Below are 17,883 nucleotides of genomic sequence, written 5' to 3'. Positions count from 1 at the left end.
CTGATACTGTTGTTGCTCATGCTCATGTCTCTGGTTTTGGATTCTGCTTGCATTTTTCATGCCGCTTAAAAATGAAAATGTTTAAGCTTTCCTTTTTTTTGCCTTCTCTTACAATCCTGTTTTGCTATAGTTTTTGAAATAGCTTAATTCCATGTGACAATGAGATTTTGTGTAATCATACCTAATATCTAAATGTAACCTCCAATAGTCTTCAAAATGTACAATATAAATTGCAAGCACTGTGTGAAAACTGTAATGAGGCAAGCATTTATCAAGTGCTTATTAACGTGCTTAATGTCAGGCATTATGCTAAGCAGTGAGGATATACAAGGTAAAGCAAAAATAATCCTGGGTACCATAGAAGATGTATTCAGAATAAATGGAAAGTAATCTCATAAGGGAGGAAGGAAGGAAAGGGAATAGGCATTTATAAGTCACCTCCTTTGTGCCAGGTTCTGTGTTAAGCAATTTACAAGTATTATTTCATTTAATCTTCACAACGATCCTGTCAGTGCTATCATTACTCCCATTTTACACTTGAAAAAAACTGAGGTAAACAGAAGTTAAATGACTTGTTCGGGGTCATGCAGATTTGAACTCTGGTCTTCCTGACTCCAGGGCCTAGAGTTCTGTCCGCTGCACCACCTAAGGCACTAGCAATCGGGGTAAACAGGGAAAAGCTTCTTGCAAAAGGTGGAATTTGAACTGAATCTTGAAGCCAGGGAAGCTAAGAAGTGTGGTTGAAGGCATGGAGTGGAGCAACAAGTGAAACAATATAATTTGGATTGTGGCTTCTGAGTGACAGTGACAATGGTTGTGTCCTTGACAGTAAAGAAAGACAGAAGGTTTAGATGATTAGCTGAATTTGGAGAAATTTATATGCTCCTTTATCTGTAAAATGTGGCTAATGATAAACTGTCTTAGAGTTGTGAAGAGAGTGTTTTGTAAATCTTAGAGTACTAGTAAAAAGATAATTAATGTTATTATGTGTGATTTATTCAGCTGTCAGAGCTGATGTTTTGTATGAGTTATATGTTCTTTTAAAAATAACAGTGATTTCTCAAATGGGGTGGTATCAGTAGCTCAATGAGTGAAATCCTTAGGCTAGTCTAAAGAGTTCTTGTGTTTGGCACTTAACTGTTTTTTTTTAACTTGGACAAATCACTTAATTTCTCAGAGCCTCAGTTTCCTCATCTGTTAAAAAATAAGGATAATAATAATACACTATTTGCCTCAGGATTGTTGTGAGGAAAGCACTCTGTAAGCTTTAAAGCTACAGAAGTATGAGTTGTTATTTGTTATTAAGGAACATAATGCTGTTCTGTGTCAATCTCCCATCCGTGTTGGCTCTTTTTCTTTCTGAATTCTCAGTGCATTAGAGACATGTTAGAGCACATGTAGATACCATTTCAGAAAAGAAAATTTTTATTAATGTTTATGTTGTTTTTCCCCCTGATCATATTCTTTCTGAGTATCTCCACCCTAACTCCAGAACTGAACCTTTCCCTTGTAACAACAAAACAAAATCAAATAGAAATAACCAGTTGAGTGACAATGTAGGCAACATTCTGCCCTTATAGTCTTCCACATCTGCTCAGAGGAGGTAAATAATGTTGCATTATTTGTTTTCTGGGACCAAGATAGTTTATTACAGTCATTCAGAGTTTGACTTCCTTTTTCTTTACCTTCTTCTCATTTACATTACATTTACATTATTACCTTCTTTTCATTACTATTACATGGTAGTTCTAATGGTTATGCTTATTTTGCTCCTAAATTTTTGCATCATTTTGCAAATCTTCCAATTTTTTAAATTCCCCATATTTGTTCTCTTTACCGCACAGTAATATTATAATACATGAGAGTATCCCACTTAATCTATTTCCAGTTTTTTGCTAGCCCTAGATAGTATCGTTAGGAATATTTTGATATATGTTGCATTTTTGTCTCTGTTATTGACATCTTGGGGGTAAATATCTTTATTCTTAGAAATGTTTCAAATAGCTTAGCTGAGGGTGGGGAACCTGTGGCCTCGAGGCCACACGTGGCCGTCTAGGTCCTCAAGTGCAACCCTTTGACTGAATCCAAACTTCACAGAAACCCCACTGATAAAAGGATTTGTTGTGAGAAGTTTGGATTTAGTCAAAGGGCTGCACTTAAGGACGCAGAGGACTACGTTTGGCCTTGAAGTTGCAAGTTCCCCACCCCTGGCCCAGACCATGAAGCAAATCAAGATGTTTAACTTTTGTGTCACATTATTAGCTTTCCATACAAATACTATCACTATCATGTTTTCACTGTTGCGTATGTCTTTTTGACCCCGTTAGGGGTAGACTTGATAATGAAATTAGAAAGTTGGATAAGAAGGGACTGTGGTTTAATTAACATAAATATACCGAATCTCACTGGTTTGTTTCCCTTTTCTAATACTATAGTTTTTATTTTTTGTTAAGGTTGAGAGTTGATTGAATTGATCAGGGAGTTCCTAACTTGGAGTTTGTGAATTTGCTTTTTAAAAACATTTCAACTGTATTTCAATACATTTGGTTTGTTTTGTATTATATTTTATGCAATTAAAAATATTTTTCCAGTGAACCATGAACCCCAATTTGTAACAGAGTCTGCTTTAAGGAAGAGAGCAATGAAATTAGGGTACATGTATCCATGGTTTAATTTCTCTCAGGCTGGTTTGACATGCATTGCATGGGAGTTCAGTCCAAAACTGGGCCCCCCCAATGAGGCCTGTTCAGAACTGGCTTGGATTGGAATTTTGGGGTACAGCTTTATATGCCCTTCAAAGAGTAACTGTTCCCTAGGGGTACCAATCAACTGTGATTGGTCAACACACTAGGAGGTGGCTTATATTAAAATGAGGTTCACAGGGGCCAATATCACCCACCATCGAAGAAAAATACCACTCTCCCATCTTGGGAGTCTCTCTCCACCCAAACTCTGAGTAGGATAAAGTCAATTCAGGCCTGGATTATAGTTTGACCAAGATAAGAAGATTCAATGCAATCTCATTATCAGAGATGTCCTTCTGAAGAACTTTGGTCAGAAGGCTGCAAGGGGGGAGCTCTGAGTCTCCAAGCCACAAGATTACCAAGAGAAATCATTTTTAACATTCCAAATAAGAGTCAAAAAGCTTTACCAGACTGCCAAAGAATTGCATGACACGAAAGTGGTTAAGTTAAACATTTCTGTTCTGTACTCTGATGCCTTTGCCTTAGGAATCCTAGCAGTTTCACCAGAAGAGCAGTGGCTGAATTGAGAGCTGAAAACAAACTAGACACACTAAAGGAAGGCAGTTTCAAGACTCTACAGTGAACCTAACAGAAAATTGTACCACACCTAAGAGATTCTACATAAGGCTTCCCTGAAGGGTCTTCCAGCAACCAGAAGCTGTAATTTAACTCTTTGCCGTGTGCGTTTTCTAAACTTGAGCCCACTTTTCTCTGAACTCTGTATATTTTTCTGATAAAGTGTGCCCCAGACTTGAATGGAATGTTTTGTGCAAATTGTTCTTCTATCACCTTAGTAAATGCTCATTTCCAAAAGCAATTTGTCTGGCTTACTAATTTGTATCAACTGTTAGTGGAAAAGAACACTGATGGGGGCTTATGAACAACAGCTTTACCCTTAGCCCTTCAGTTTTACCACTAAAACACTGAGAGGAGAAGTAACTAGCTATCTTATAGGATTTGAGGGAATGAGTCTAGAGCCTGTGCTTCATTTTTGCAGAATTTTAAGGTGGAAGGAAATCATCTAGACTAGAATTTCAGTGTCACAGAGGAGACAGAGCTTTGACCTTGGAATCAAAATGACGTGGGTTGAAATTTTGCCCCTGACATTTACTAGCTGTGTGACCATTTTGTCTAGTCACCTAACCTCTCTGTTTCTATTTTATCATGAAAGAAGGTTGACCTTACAGGCCTGTTGTGAAGATCCAGTGAGGTAATTAATATAAAGTGCTTTGCAAACTTTAAAGTTCTATATTAATGTCAGCTGTTATAAGAAGAATGAATTGAAACCCAGAGTAGTTAAGTGCCTAGTTTAAATCTTTTCTGGCAGAACTAATACTACAGCTCACTCTCAGCCTTCTGTAATTTTCATTATATAAAATTATGATCATAGAAATATATTATTCATTATAGAAAACTATGGTGCCAGATACCTTCAAATTAGTCAGTCTGCCACTGGGACTCTGTAATACTCTTTTAATCATTCTAGGCTAGGCTTTTCATGGCTAGTGCTGTTATTTCAAGTTTTAATCCTGGATGTTTTATTTTTCACAAAGTCAGATTCTGACAGCATAACATAAGAGGCATCAGCCAAGAAAGCCTAGACTACTCTTGTTCTTTAGAGGACTTGGGATACCAAGGCAGATCTACCTTAGTAGGGCTCCTTATCTTTGGTCATTGTATTCTAGGCAATATAGTACTCTTTTTAGTTGTTATATTCTCCCCAATACTCTTGTCCCCCTTTTTACCTATTCAAATCCCACTTTCCCTTCAAGACTCAGTTCAAATACCACCTTTTCTATGAACTCTTCACTGATCACCCCTATCACAAATGAACTGTCCTGATGCTAAATAATGTTTTGTATATCTCCTGATTTCATTATATGTGATTCTGAATTATAGTAATTGTATAATTTTGTGTAGTATTGCATATTTGTATATGTGTGATATCTTTCTTGTTAGCTAGTACCTTTATGCAGGGACCATGTCTTAATTATCATTGTAATACACTAATACGATATTTAGATCATAGTAAATACTTAATACAGGATGATTGAGTGAATGAATTAATGAATGAATGACTGAATGAATGCTATCTTTATGAGATATCACTACCTAGTGCTGGAAAATACCTCAATGGTCGTTTAATAAATGAATGAATTCTGCCTGGGCTAAGGAAGGGTAAGATTTGCCAATGAAAGATTCAATCTAGTTTTTGCAATTCCTGTGATCCAAGAGGATAAAAACTAAGTACCTGAAATTAAAGCTCTTTCCAATTGTCTTCATGGAGTGGCAACCCTAAGGCTTGGTTTTAGGATTATAATATCAGATTTAAATCTGAAAGGGACATTTATTTATTTTAGCTTTTATTTAGCATTTTATTTTCCCCAGTTATGTGTAAATACAATTTTTTAACATCCATTTAAAAAACTTTGAGTTCTAAATTCTTCCCTTTCCTCCCTCCCTACCCCTCTCATTCAGAAAGCAAGCAATTTGATATATTATACATATGCCATCATGCAAAACATCCATAATACTCATGTTGTGAAAGAAAACATGGACAAAAAAATTCAAGAAAAATAAAAGAAAAAAAGTAATCTTCAGTCTGTATTCAGACATCATCAATTCTTTCTCTGGGGATGAATAGCATTTTTTCATGAAATGTACCTTTAGAAGTCATTAAGTCCAACCTCTTCTTTTTACAGATGATGAAACCAAGTCATAGAAATTAAAGTAACTTACCTAGGCATAGTTACTTTTGGAGATTTGAACTCACATCTTCCTGATTCAAGAACACTATCTGCTGTACTGTGTTGCATCTTATAGTCATCTGCATTGTTTCTGCTTTTTTTTTTTTAGCAGTTCAGTAATAATTATCCTTAGCTGTAGGTACCAACTTTCTTGTATATCAGGAGCCTGTCACTCACAAAACTGCTACTGTTCCTTCAGAAGGATTTTTATTCATTCAACCAATTGTTCACCAATAGGTTAGAATTGGTATCTGAGAAAGATACCATTCATTTATGTCTCTGATCATTGTTAGACCTGTCTCCCTAGTATCATCCTTAAGGTTATGGCCTACTCTGGAGTTAGCCTGAGAATCTAAGCATGAGGACTCTTGGATGATTGAATCTGATAAATTAAGCATTACAAAATATCTACTATATGGAGTTCTATATTAGACACTATGAGGGTAATTCAAAAGGAATAAAACAGGGAACCATCCTGAAAGAACATTGTGGGAAGGTACAACATGCATAAATGAAATATCTTGGGATCAATTGCAAAGCAATCATTTGATGCAAAAAAATATAGCTATAGTGAAACTGACTTTGGAATGTGGAAGAGAGAGAGTAATCAAAGAGTGGAGAAATTCTGTGTTTTTTAAGCCAGAAGAGGTCAGATAAAATTTGAGCCAGGTTTTGAAAGAGGTAATGTAACTCAGATGGAAGGAAAGAAGGAGGAAGCATTCTAAGAAGAACAAAACTATATTTGCAAAGGCTAAGTGTGTGTGGAGGAAAGCAGCAAATAGGTTATTTTATCAGAAGGTCATGCCATGACATTAACAAGTCAAGTGAGGTTGGAGGTGGACACTGGGCTGAGAGGATTTTGGATTGAATCCAGTAGACAGTGGGAAACTAATATCAGAACATTAAGCTATATGGTTAGCAAGTTTGCAGATATGCTTTGGAAAGAAAACCTTAGATGGATCTAGTATTTTTAAGTTTCATATCTATATATACACACATATGTATACATGTATGTATACACACATATTTTTCGATTAGCAAATCCACTTTTTCTCCTCCCTATAACCCCCCTCCCAATTGAGAATGAAAAAAAAAACAAAAAAACTATTAAAACATTAATGGTTAATCAAAACACATTCCACATTGGTCATGTCCAAAAAAAAATCTTATTCTGTACTGAGTCTTCACCTTTTATGAGGTGGGTAGCATGTTTGATCATTAGTCCTCTGGAATCATGATTGGTCATTACACTGATCAGAGTTACTAATTCTTTTAAAGTTATTTATCTTTATCATGTTTTTTAAAAAAATTATTTTCCTGGTTCTGTTTACTTCACTTTAAATCAGTTCATACAGGTCTTCCCAGTTTTCTCTAAAACCATCCTCTTAATCATTTCTTACACCACAATCTATATACTATAGCATTCTATATACTTATAGCATCTATATACTAAAGTTGTTTAACCTTTCCCTAGTTGATGGGTACCTTCTCAGATTCCCATTCTTTGACACCTCAAAAAAGAGCAAAAATTATTTTTATATATCCTTAGTAAGAATATAATTAATACCTCCCTTAATGTTTTTCCTCTAATTCCTCTTTGTCCCCCTTTTTTCTATTTCCCTATTGAGTGAAATATATTTCTGTATACAACTGTGTGTGTGTGTGTGTGTGTGTGTGTGTGTGTGTGTGTGTATTCTTTCCTTCTTTAACCAGTTCAGATAAGTTTGAGATTCAAGTGTCCACATTTCCCTTCCTCCTTCTTGTTTGTATTGATGTCCACTTGCACACCCTGATTATATGAGGTAATTTTTTTTCTAAGCTTCCTTTCCCTTCCCCCACCTTCAGAGTATTTCTCTTCTCCTTTCCATTTTTTGCTTAAGATTCCTTCTATAATCCTTGATGCTGATAGGGTTGAGAGGGGATATGTATTATCTCCCTGTTTTTGAATGTAGGCAGCTTATCTTTGTGTAGTCCTTTATCATGGTTTATGGGGTTTTTTTAAAATAAATCTCTTAAGTCCTGTGTTTGAACTTTAAAGTTTCTATATGTGTTTTCATCAGGAATGCTTAGAAATCCTCTGTTTTATTAAAGGTTCTCCCTTGTATGTTTATACTTGAGGAAGCTGGGTGGCACAGTGGATGGAGTACTGGGCTTGGAATCAGGAAACTCATTTTCATGAATTCAAATCTGGCCACAGGTATTTACTAGTCAGTTCCTCATTTGTAAAATGAGCTGGAGAAGGAAATGGCAAACCACTTCAGTATCTTTGCCAAGAAAAACCCCAAAATGGAGTAATGAAAAGTTGGACAAGATTGAAAGCAACAGTGTGTTTATATTTGATTTTCCTGAGTAAGCTATAGGCTATAAGCCTTCTAGAATATTGTATCCCAAGATCTCTGTTCCTTTGTATTGGTGACTGTTACATGAGGTGTGATCCTGACTTGGCTTTCTTTCTGGCTGCTTGCAGCATTTTTTCCATTGACCTGGAAGCTCTGTATTTTGTTTATAATGTTCCTAGGAGTTTTTATTTTGGGGTTTCTTTCAGGTGGTGCCCATTAGATTTTTTTCTATTACCCTCTGGTTCTAAGAGATCTGGGTTTTCTTTTATTTGGTACAATGATTCTTAAATTTTTTCTTCTTGATCTGTTTTCGAGGCCAGTTGTTGTTGCTCTGAGAAACCTTGCATTTTCTTCTATGCTTTTAGTCTTTTGATTTTGTTTTAATATTTCTTATGGTCTCATTGAATACTTGACTTCTTTTTGTTCCATTCTGATTTTCAGAGAACTTGTTGCTTGGGTAATGTTTTGTACCTCTTGTACCGAGCTGTTTATTCCCTTTCCAAATCTTTCTTTCATAGCTCTTACTTCTTTCCCCTTTTTCTGCCCCTAGTGCTCTCATTTTGTTGATTTTTAAAAAATAATTTAAATGGTTTTTTTAACTTCCTTTTTCTCTTCTAGAAATTCCAGTTGAATTTGTGCCCATGCTCTATTTTTCTTTTCAGGCTTTGCTTATAGATGTTTTTAGAGTTCTATTCTTTTGGATTCCTGTCTTGAATATTCCTATCACCATAATAGGGAGAATTCAGTTTTTGTTTACTCATTCTTCCAGCCTACTTACTGACTTTGGATTTTATGTTAGGGCTAGGCACTGCTAACTTCTAGAGAGACTATCTAGGCTAATCCTGTTGTTTTCTTGGGGATATTGAGTGTTGGTATTATTCTGGGACAGCTCATGTTAAAGACATGCAAGCTTTCAGTGCCCACAAAGTGGGAGGGCAAAGTTTGATTGCTGTCCTCCTGGTCTGAGTGGTATAAGTTTCTGACCTAGGTTTGGGTCTAAATAACAGTCAACTGCTGCTGGATTTACCCTCTATCATCTAACCAGGAATTTCTTCTGGCTCAGTGACAGAACTGCAGGCTTCCCCTTTTGGTCTGGAATTTCTGCTCTATTTATTCTTCTACTGGCTTCAGGTTGGCTGAGAAACTAGAACTGAGATTCTTCTCCATTCCACACCACTACTTCTTGCTTATGGACTTTGTCCTTCACACTACACTGCTGTCTCTCCACCTAGGAATGCTACTTGGTTTTTCATCCTTTTCTCAGGTTGCCCTGGATCTGGAACCTGGAATGGGGTGGTAGACAACAAAGCTGTCAGCTGGAAGCTGTTTTCTGATGGCCCCCCGTTGTGGGTCTGAGACTTCTCTTGTCCCATTTCATAACTTTTCCCTGCACATTGATAAAAGTGCTCTTCTGGCAACATATTCTGGGAGACCCCATCCCCAGTGTCCATGGACAGGTTGCTGTGCTGACTTGGGCTAGACAAATGATTTGCTGTAACTTTTTTGTTGGACAAGATTCTATCTGGTACATTTTCTATATCTGTTTAGAGGAAGTGGGTTTTTTTTGTGAGGGTTTTTTTTGGGGGGTGGCATAAAGGGAGTTTACTATACTATTTCCTGCTACTCTGCCATCTTGGCTCTCTACCTCCCATCAGGTTGGTGTAAGATTTAGTTACTTGTTTTGGAGATTATGTTGGAAACTTAAATTAATTTACTGAAAGAGAAAATAATTCAAGTAATATGATTAGTTTTGATAGAGAGGTTTTTTTGATATTAAATATTTTGAGAGTATTCAGAATTCTAGGTACCAAGGATCTTAATTTTTCTTTTGAGACTGAGTCTTTCTTCCTATTCATGACCCTCAACTGATTGGCATAGAAACTTTGACCTGCTTAATTTCTGGCTGGGATTGGCTCACCTCTTTTTAGACAGCCTGGTGGCTAGTGGGCTTAGGCTCTCCAGGTCTCACCATATTGGTGCTGGATTTACTGCAGATACCTAATTGGTTTTAGCCTTAATGTAATTAATAATTTCCATGCTCAAAAGGTCTACCAGCATCAGCTACCCCAGTAGCTGGGACCACAGGCATATATAACTATGTCTGGCTTCAGTAGCTTAATTAATCTTAATGGCCATTTCTTTGGTTTTCATCAGTAAAGCTTATGTTCACAGATAGTAATAACCTTTTAATGGAACTAGTCTGAAGAATTGGACATAACAAAATTTGTTCTGAATATTTCTTAATGATGACTTTTTCCCCCCTTAAGAGTATTTTATTTTTTCCCAATTACATGTAAAGATAGTTTTCAACATTTACTTTTATAAGATTTTGAGTTCCAAATTTTTTTCTCCCTCCTTTCTCTCTCCCCTCCCCAAGATGGCATGCAATCTGATATAGGTTATACATGTACAATCATATTAAACATATTTCTACATTAATCATGTTGTGAAAGAAGAATCAGAACAGAAGGGGAAAACCAGAAGAAAGAAAAAAAAAAAGAGAAAATAGTATGCTTAGATCTGCATTCAGACTCCATAGTTCTTTCTCTGGATGTAGATACCACTTTCCATCATGATTCTTTTGGAATCATCTAGATCATTGTATTGCTGAGAAGAGCTGAGTCATTCATAGTTGATCATCACATAATGTTGCTGTTATTGTATACAGTGTTCTCCTGGTTCTGCTCATTTCACTCAGCATTAGTTCATATAAGTCTTTCCAGGTTTGTCTTAAGCCTGCTCGTCATCTCTTATAGCACAATTCCATTACATTCATATACTATAACTTGTTCAGCCATTCCCCAATTGATGGGCATCCCCTCAAATTCCAGTTCTTTGCCACCACAAAAAAAGCTGCTATAAATATTTTTGTACACATGGGTCCTTTTCCCTTTTTTATAATCTGTTTGGGTTACAGACCTAATAGTGGTATTGCTGGATCAAAGGATATGCACAGTTTTATAGCCCTTTGGACATAGTTCTAAAATGTTCTCCAGATTGCTTGGATCAGTAATGATGACTTTTTCAAATGGAATGAGCAGAGCTTGGACATGAAAACCATAAAACCCAGCAATATGAAAGAGTTCTGCCCTCAATAGCTATTTATTTCCTTGGTTGTTATATGCATGCATTTGACAAGATAGCATGTCTCAGAGTAATCTAAGCAATTTGTAGCCTGTGGGTAGTGAAAGCTTGGGCTACCAAACTACTCTGTCTAGGTGTCTCATGGTTCTGCAATATCCATAGCCTTTTCTCTTTTGTATAAGTGCCCTTTGATGTTTCCTTTGTCACCTGGAAGCCAAAATGGGGAACCTGTGGCCTTGAGGCCACATGTGACCCTCTAGATCCTTATGTGTGGCCCTGCAACTGAATTCAAACTTCACAAAACAAATCCTTTTATTAAGGAGTAACAGTCAAAGGGCCACACTTGAGGAACTAGAGGGCCACATGTGGCCTCAAGGCCACAAGTTCCCCACCCCTGAATTCTAGAGCTTAGCACTGCCAAGTTTCCCTTCTTGTTTTACCTCTTGAAACTTGCCTGTCTTGTAGTTTATCCTCACAGGGCAAGGCTATTTTGTCTTCTAGGATGACAGTTACCTAAATTAGTGAACTAATCCGTGCTATTGAATATAAGCTTAAGGAGGTGTCCAATCTCTCTTGTCCCTTTCCAGGTTCTTAGAAGGAGAGATATTGCCTTGCTCGAAGAAGCTGATCATGAATTTCCTTGGCCAGCCTCAATGATATTCGGTATTCTATGTCATCTTGTTTATGGAAAATCTCTGTGTTGTTATTTTGAAAGCAGTATAGAAAGGAGTCATACAAATAGAAGAGCTTCCCATGTGAAAAAAAAATCCTGATGCATGAGCATATATTACATATAATATGATTTTCATGATTAAGATTACCAGTCAGTTTGGGGGCATAAAGAAGTTGTTCTGGAAGCAAATGGGAGTGTGATTCACAAATCATGGGGTATAGACTACTGAGAATGTTTTCTAGTTCTGTGAAAAAACGAGCAAAAGAAATTTGATTTCATTTCCCATAGGCATTCTATGACTCAGGGATTTTTGTTTTTGTTTTTTGAAATGGATGGTTAGCAAGAGAAAGGATGCCTACCTACTATTTATACATGATATCCCCCACCCTACTGAAAGTGATTTCTTTTCCCTTTGGCCAGGGCCTTCCTACCATCCATCTATACTTTACTTTTGGGCATCCAGCGTTAAGGCATTGTGACAATTTTCTAACTATATGACTATGAGACTGACTTTGTAGAGGAAAAGAACACTGTATTTGGAGTCAGAAGACTTGGATTTAAATCCTATGTCCCCTACTTACAGAGCACAAGCTCTGTGACATTGGGCAAATTATTTCACTTCTTTGACCTGTTTAGTTTCCTTATTTTTTTTTAAAGTGTGTAGGATGGACTAGATGACTTCTAAGTGTCTTTTCTGTCACTAAGTCTTTGATCCTATTACTTAGGTTAAGTATGAAATGGAGGTTCCTGTCCCATTCTATCCTCTCTTACAGTAATTCACTGCCTCCTGCCAATACCTGAGTTACAGCATCCCTACCCTATCAGTTTTCTGGTCACCCTTGGGCTCTTTGACCCTCGTGGGGCTTTTGCTTTGGAGCGTTCTGTTCTACTACTTCACAACACAGACCCCTACAGTCAATACTTGTCTCTAGCTCACCTGATCATGCTTGTTTGCCTGAACTGGTGCTGGTTTTGCTAGAGATCCCTTTTCCTTTTGGAGACTCCTTTCCTATAGCTTTCAGGCTGACTTTTTGTGCCATTTTGAGGTAGAAGTCACTCATTATACTTTCTTAATTAATTTCTTCATCATTATTTGGACTGGTATGAAATTCAGGTTTTTTGTTGGAGTTGAGATAGCAGACATCTTGGTTGACCCCTTAAGAAAGAGGTCAAAGGGAGAGAAGATTGCCCCAAATCACTTATAATAATAGAAATGCAAATCAAAATGACTCTGAGAGTTCAAGTCACACACAATAAAGTGGCAACAATGACACAAAATGGGAATAGTAAATATTGTAGGGGTTATAGAAATATGTCATTAGCAGAGCTATGAATTGTTCCATCTATTCTGGAAAGCAATTTGAAATTATGTGAAGAAAATGACAAAAAATTCCATACTCTTTCACCTAGATTTTTTTTTTTTAGGCAATTGGGATTAAGTGACTTGCCTTGGGTCACACAGCTAGGAAGTGTCAAGTGTTTGGTCTGAGGCTGGATTTGAACTCAGGTCCTCTGGACTTCAGGGCCGGTGCTCTATCCACTGAGCCACCTAGCTGCCCCTCACCTAGATTTTTTTATCAGCCAGATAATTCCCCAAGAAAGTCAGAGAAAGGTCCAAAATACATCAGAGTGTTCATAGCAATACTTTTTTGTAGTAGCAAAAAATTGGAAGCAGTTGCTCATCAGTTGGGAAATAGCTAAACAAGTAGCTAAACAAATACATGAAAAATATGAATATGAAGAATACTTGGAAACCTGTGAAGGCATGTAGACTAATGCAAAATTAAATAAGCAGAAACAGAAAACAATATGTAAAATGACTACAATGGTGTAAAGTGAAGGAACAACAACAGTAAAGAAAATAGTAATAATAATTATATAGCCTTATTCTGTTAATCCATGTGCCACATTTAGCACTGTGCTAAGTGCTTGGCAAATATTATCTTATTTGAACCACACAACAATACTGGGACGTAGTTTCTATTATTATCCACATTTTAAAGTTGAGGAAACTGAGGCAGACAGAGGTTAAGTTACTTGCCCAGGGTTACATGGCTAGTAAGCAAGACAGATTTAAGGCCAGATTTGAACTTAAGTCTTTCTGACTCCAGGCCTAGTGCTGTATCCGCCGCACCATGTACTTTCCTATATAGACCCTTAAGTTCTGTAGACAGTACCCTCCATGCCTTGACTCCGTATTGAAACATTTTGGTCATTGTATGGTTACTCAGGCACACATTCACTATGTCAGAGGGGCCCTGACTTCATGCAGGTGGGATGTTTTTGTTCCTTAGGTGGCCAGAAAGCTCCATCAAGGGAGGCAAAAGAGTCCATCAGGTCCTGGTGACAACTTTGTTGCCATTTAGGAATCTCTGTTGCACATCCTGAATAAGTGTAGAAGACCTCCTCTAGCTCATCCTTCAAGGCTCTCTTACATGCCAGCCATATAAAGTGGAGCTCCATCTACTAGGAGGGCTTGCCAGGAATCCCATTCTCTGTTGTTGGGTTAGTAGCAGCTGAAGTCTGATTGCATATACCTTTCTCAAAGGATACCATTGTTAAACCAGGCAGAATGGTGTTCCTCAGGAGCCAAGTCCAATAGGCCTAGTGGAGGAATCAGGATTTCTGGATTTGGAGGAGCTCTCTGGCATAGTCTCAATCTGTTTGTGAAAGGATAGGGCCCCTAGTGTACTAGTGCGGAATTGCCCTGTACAGTTTTACTAGCACTTCCATAGACTGGCCAGCCATTGCTTTAAAAAAAATCATCCCCATGCTTCAGGAACTACACCCAAAGTTCCCTCTTTGAGAGTATCATTACCTTTTGCCCATCTAGCTAGGTGGCAGGCTCTATGCCTCCTCTGTGCCATACTCCCATTCTCTGAATGCCTCTTTTCACTGTTGATAGTATTTGCCCAAGTCACAACAGTCCTGCACTCCTGATCAGAATTAATCAGTTAGCCCACACAGTAGAGTTGTGTGGCCAGGAGAGAAAAATCTGGATGAGATTAAGGAGTGGTAAGTAGCCTGGGGTGGTCCTGAGGTAACAGACAATGAAGGGCTGGGCTGGGTTGGGGACCACTATGACAGTTGAAAGGATTATTTACTGGGATGGTCTTTTCTTTTTGGGGGTCCATCTGCCCCATCATTATATTTATTTTGTTAAACATTTCCCAGTTATGTTTTATTCTGGTTCTGACTATATCTTGATTAGATAATCTCTAAGGTCTCTTCCAGGTTGGATGTAATATTCTCTTATTGAAGGTTCTTATGAGAGACAATGTGGTACAATAAAAAAGAGTTCTGATCTGGAGTTGAGGATATTGGTTCTGATGAAGTCTAAAGGTTAGGGGGTGCTGGAACCCCAAGATCACGACATGTGGGTCCTGCCTGAAAGAATTTGACCCAAGCCTTCTTTCAGCCAAAGACAAGGTTTATTAAAGATCCACCTTATTGGCCAGACTCTTAATGAATCTGAGCACCTGTGAGCTAGTGGCCAGGTTGTAAAAATCTCAGCAGTGGCTAGATTATAAGAATCAGACCACCTTAATGGAAACAAGATGGACCTTATATACAGAAAGACTGTGGGAGGGATCTAGGAGTGGATCTGAATGGGAGTGACCCGTAAGCTGGGGCATACAGGACTCCTGGGGACCTGGACAATGGAGCCTAGCTAGGATTAAGTGTGGGAAATGGCTGGGGGCCATAGGGAGGGCTAGGCTAGGTTATGGGTAACAGAATTGGGAGATTGGGTATAGCCACAATGAAAGGCCAGTTGATGGAATTATAGCCTCAGGTGAATGCCAGAGATTTAACCTTGTGGAAAAGTCCAGGGTTTTTCCTTTTTGGGGTCTAGACCCTATCCCATCCTGCTCTCCATTATTCCTTGTCTAATGGTAGACAGTTTATTTAACATCTCTGAGCCTCAGTTTCCTCATCTGTAAATTGAAAGGGTCAGACTGGATGTGCTCAAAATCCTTCCCATATCTTTAGCTAAGATCCTAAGGGAATTATAAAATGCTCTTGTTCTTCAAAACTAAGGTAATGCAGTGTCAATTCTTGGTATCCATATGATTCAAAAACTGCATTATTATGAAGCAGTGATATTCCTCAGAGCACCAAGTGTTTAAAATTTTTTTTTTAGATGAGAAGTGACTCTAGTGGGCAACATGTGCAAAGCTTATCAGATAGTGGCACATTTCTAAGAAATATGCTCTTGGGAAGTTGTGTTCTAGAACACAATAGTAGGAGCCTAGCCTTCATGGACTCAGAATAGTAAAATTGAGTAGAGGATTTTGTCATCCTGTTTTTTGTCACTAGGAGAACTCGAATAAAGAATTACTAAGTATGTAACCAGAGAAGAAGAAGAAAGAAAACCTTTCCTGCCTTGGAATATAATCATTACTATATTTCTACTGGGGAAAAATATTAAAACTATACAAATTCTAGTCTTTAGGATTTTGAAAGTGACATTTTCCTGTCTAATGAGTGTTGAATATTTTCTTCAGTCTATAGCATTTACTGGCCTGCCTGACCCTTACAACTTCTAGGCCTTTCCATTATGCCCTTTGGGGGAATTTTTTTGCATGGATTAGCTCCTTGTGTGCAGGGACTATCTCATTTTTTCCGTTTGAATCCCCATTGCTTAGCAAGTGCTTGGCATACAGTAAACACTTAAATGCTTTTTTTCCATTCTTTGATATGGAGTAAACAGGATTTGAAAGGGAACAATTAAGAATGTTTCTTTAAATTACAAACCTAGGTAATTAGGAGAATGGTAGTGCCTTCCTCTTGTAGTACTGCATGGGTATGACCTATACTCTGAATTTCTCCTCACTTACTCAAACTAGCAGGTCTAGAGTTCCCAGAGATGGACCAGCATCATGTTGTTTATGATTCAAACTCTTTCTGAGTCCTATATGAAGAAAGCTGTGGGGGTTAGATGGAGAATGCACTTTTACTATTTGCCACTGTAGTTCCTAAATCCTCACCAATGAGTTTCTCATTTACACAAAATCAGTCTCACGATACCATTACTTCTGAAACATAAAATATGTACTAAATGATAAGGCAATAGCTGATATTATAACTTCATAGTTATTCAACCTAATGCAGATTCAATAATAATAAAAAAAAGAATCCATACATAAACTTGGGTCATACTCTTCCACTAATGGGGGATAATGGAAACACATTTATAGAAACTTAGCTGGAAAGTACAGAAATGATAATAATTTATGTGCTTGGGGCAAGTTACAGCTGTAGATTGCAGATCTTGATTTCTCTAGTGTCTCCATAAATAATCTGTTGTATCTGAAGGGCTTACTGGACTAGCTACTCTTCTGGTCCTCACTGCCTTCCTGTTATCCTTTGATGCTCTTTTACTCTGATGCAATGATACGTTCTTTTAACTGATAATCATTCTTCAAAGGCCCCTATGAAAGTGTTATACTGTTATAATTACAAGCAGTTCCCTTAAGAAAATTCCAGAACTTCTCAGGTTGATCCCTGGGGCAATGCATACAAGTGCAGCCCAATTCTTCATTCCACAGGATTCTGTGTCATTCAATCATATATCAACATCTTAACAGTTTAGGGCTCACAGCAAAGCACCTCAGGTAGACTCTGTAATGCAAACAAGCCCAGCCAGCTCTTCATTCAAGAGGCTACTCTATTGTCTAATCAGCCTACACTTGTAACAAAGAAGCTGTAAAGCCCATCTTTCCACTTGTGCTTTTCCTTTCCAAAGTAGGGGTGAGAAAATAATAATCAGATTTATCTGTAAGAGTCTTCACCTGTCTCAAATTCTAGATGGTCCTAAAGAATAATAGCATTAAGTATGAGTTCAGCTTTGTCCATAAATAACCTATCCAAAAGTGATGATTCTTCTGTAAGCAGGCTTCCAAGTACAACAGCAGACTGCTTCTGCTGGTGTCTTTTCACAAAACTCTTGCTGCTTTTTTTCCTGGTCCTGTTGCCTCCTTTCTGCTGGTTATGCCACTGACTCTTAATGGCATCAGATCCTCCTTGTGACTCTTCTTTCTCTAATCAGACGAAACTCATTCAATCCTTCTTTTGGTTATAAAACCAACAACCCTTAATCTTCCTGTAGTTGCACATATTTATTTGATTTGCTGATTTACAGATTTTAACCTCTCTAAAAGCAATTGCTTGTAAATGAGCTAGTAGGAATGCAATCTGTTGTCTCAGTCATTTTTCTACCTTAACAGTTCTTCTCATTTCTATCTGGTTCTCCTAATGGCCTGTACCACTCATGTTTGGTTTTATTTTTAATTTTT

The 17,883-nt window shown here is 37.6% G+C and overlaps 1 protein-coding gene across 1 annotated transcript in view; it reads left to right on the top strand.

The window, feature by feature from the left end:
• Positions 1-17,883, top strand: part of FGD4 (FYVE, RhoGEF and PH domain containing 4) — a 244,567-nt gene that overhangs the window by 83,513 nt on the left and 143,171 nt on the right. The window contains 1 exon segment of the mRNA XM_078156609.1: positions 11,502-11,577. Coding sequence (XP_078012735.1) covers positions 11,568-11,577 — 10 coding nt within the window. The 5' untranslated portion in view covers positions 11,502-11,567.

Source organism: Phascolarctos cinereus, unplaced genomic scaffold (assembly GCF_003287225.1).
Source record: "Phascolarctos cinereus isolate Bilbo 61053 unplaced genomic scaffold, phaCin_HiC Scaffold_1;HRSCAF=81, whole genome shotgun sequence".
Lineage (NCBI taxonomy): Eukaryota > Metazoa > Chordata > Mammalia > Diprotodontia > Phascolarctidae > Phascolarctos > Phascolarctos cinereus.
Note: the sequence above shows the minus strand (reverse complement) of the source record. Positions and strands in the feature narration are given on the sequence as shown.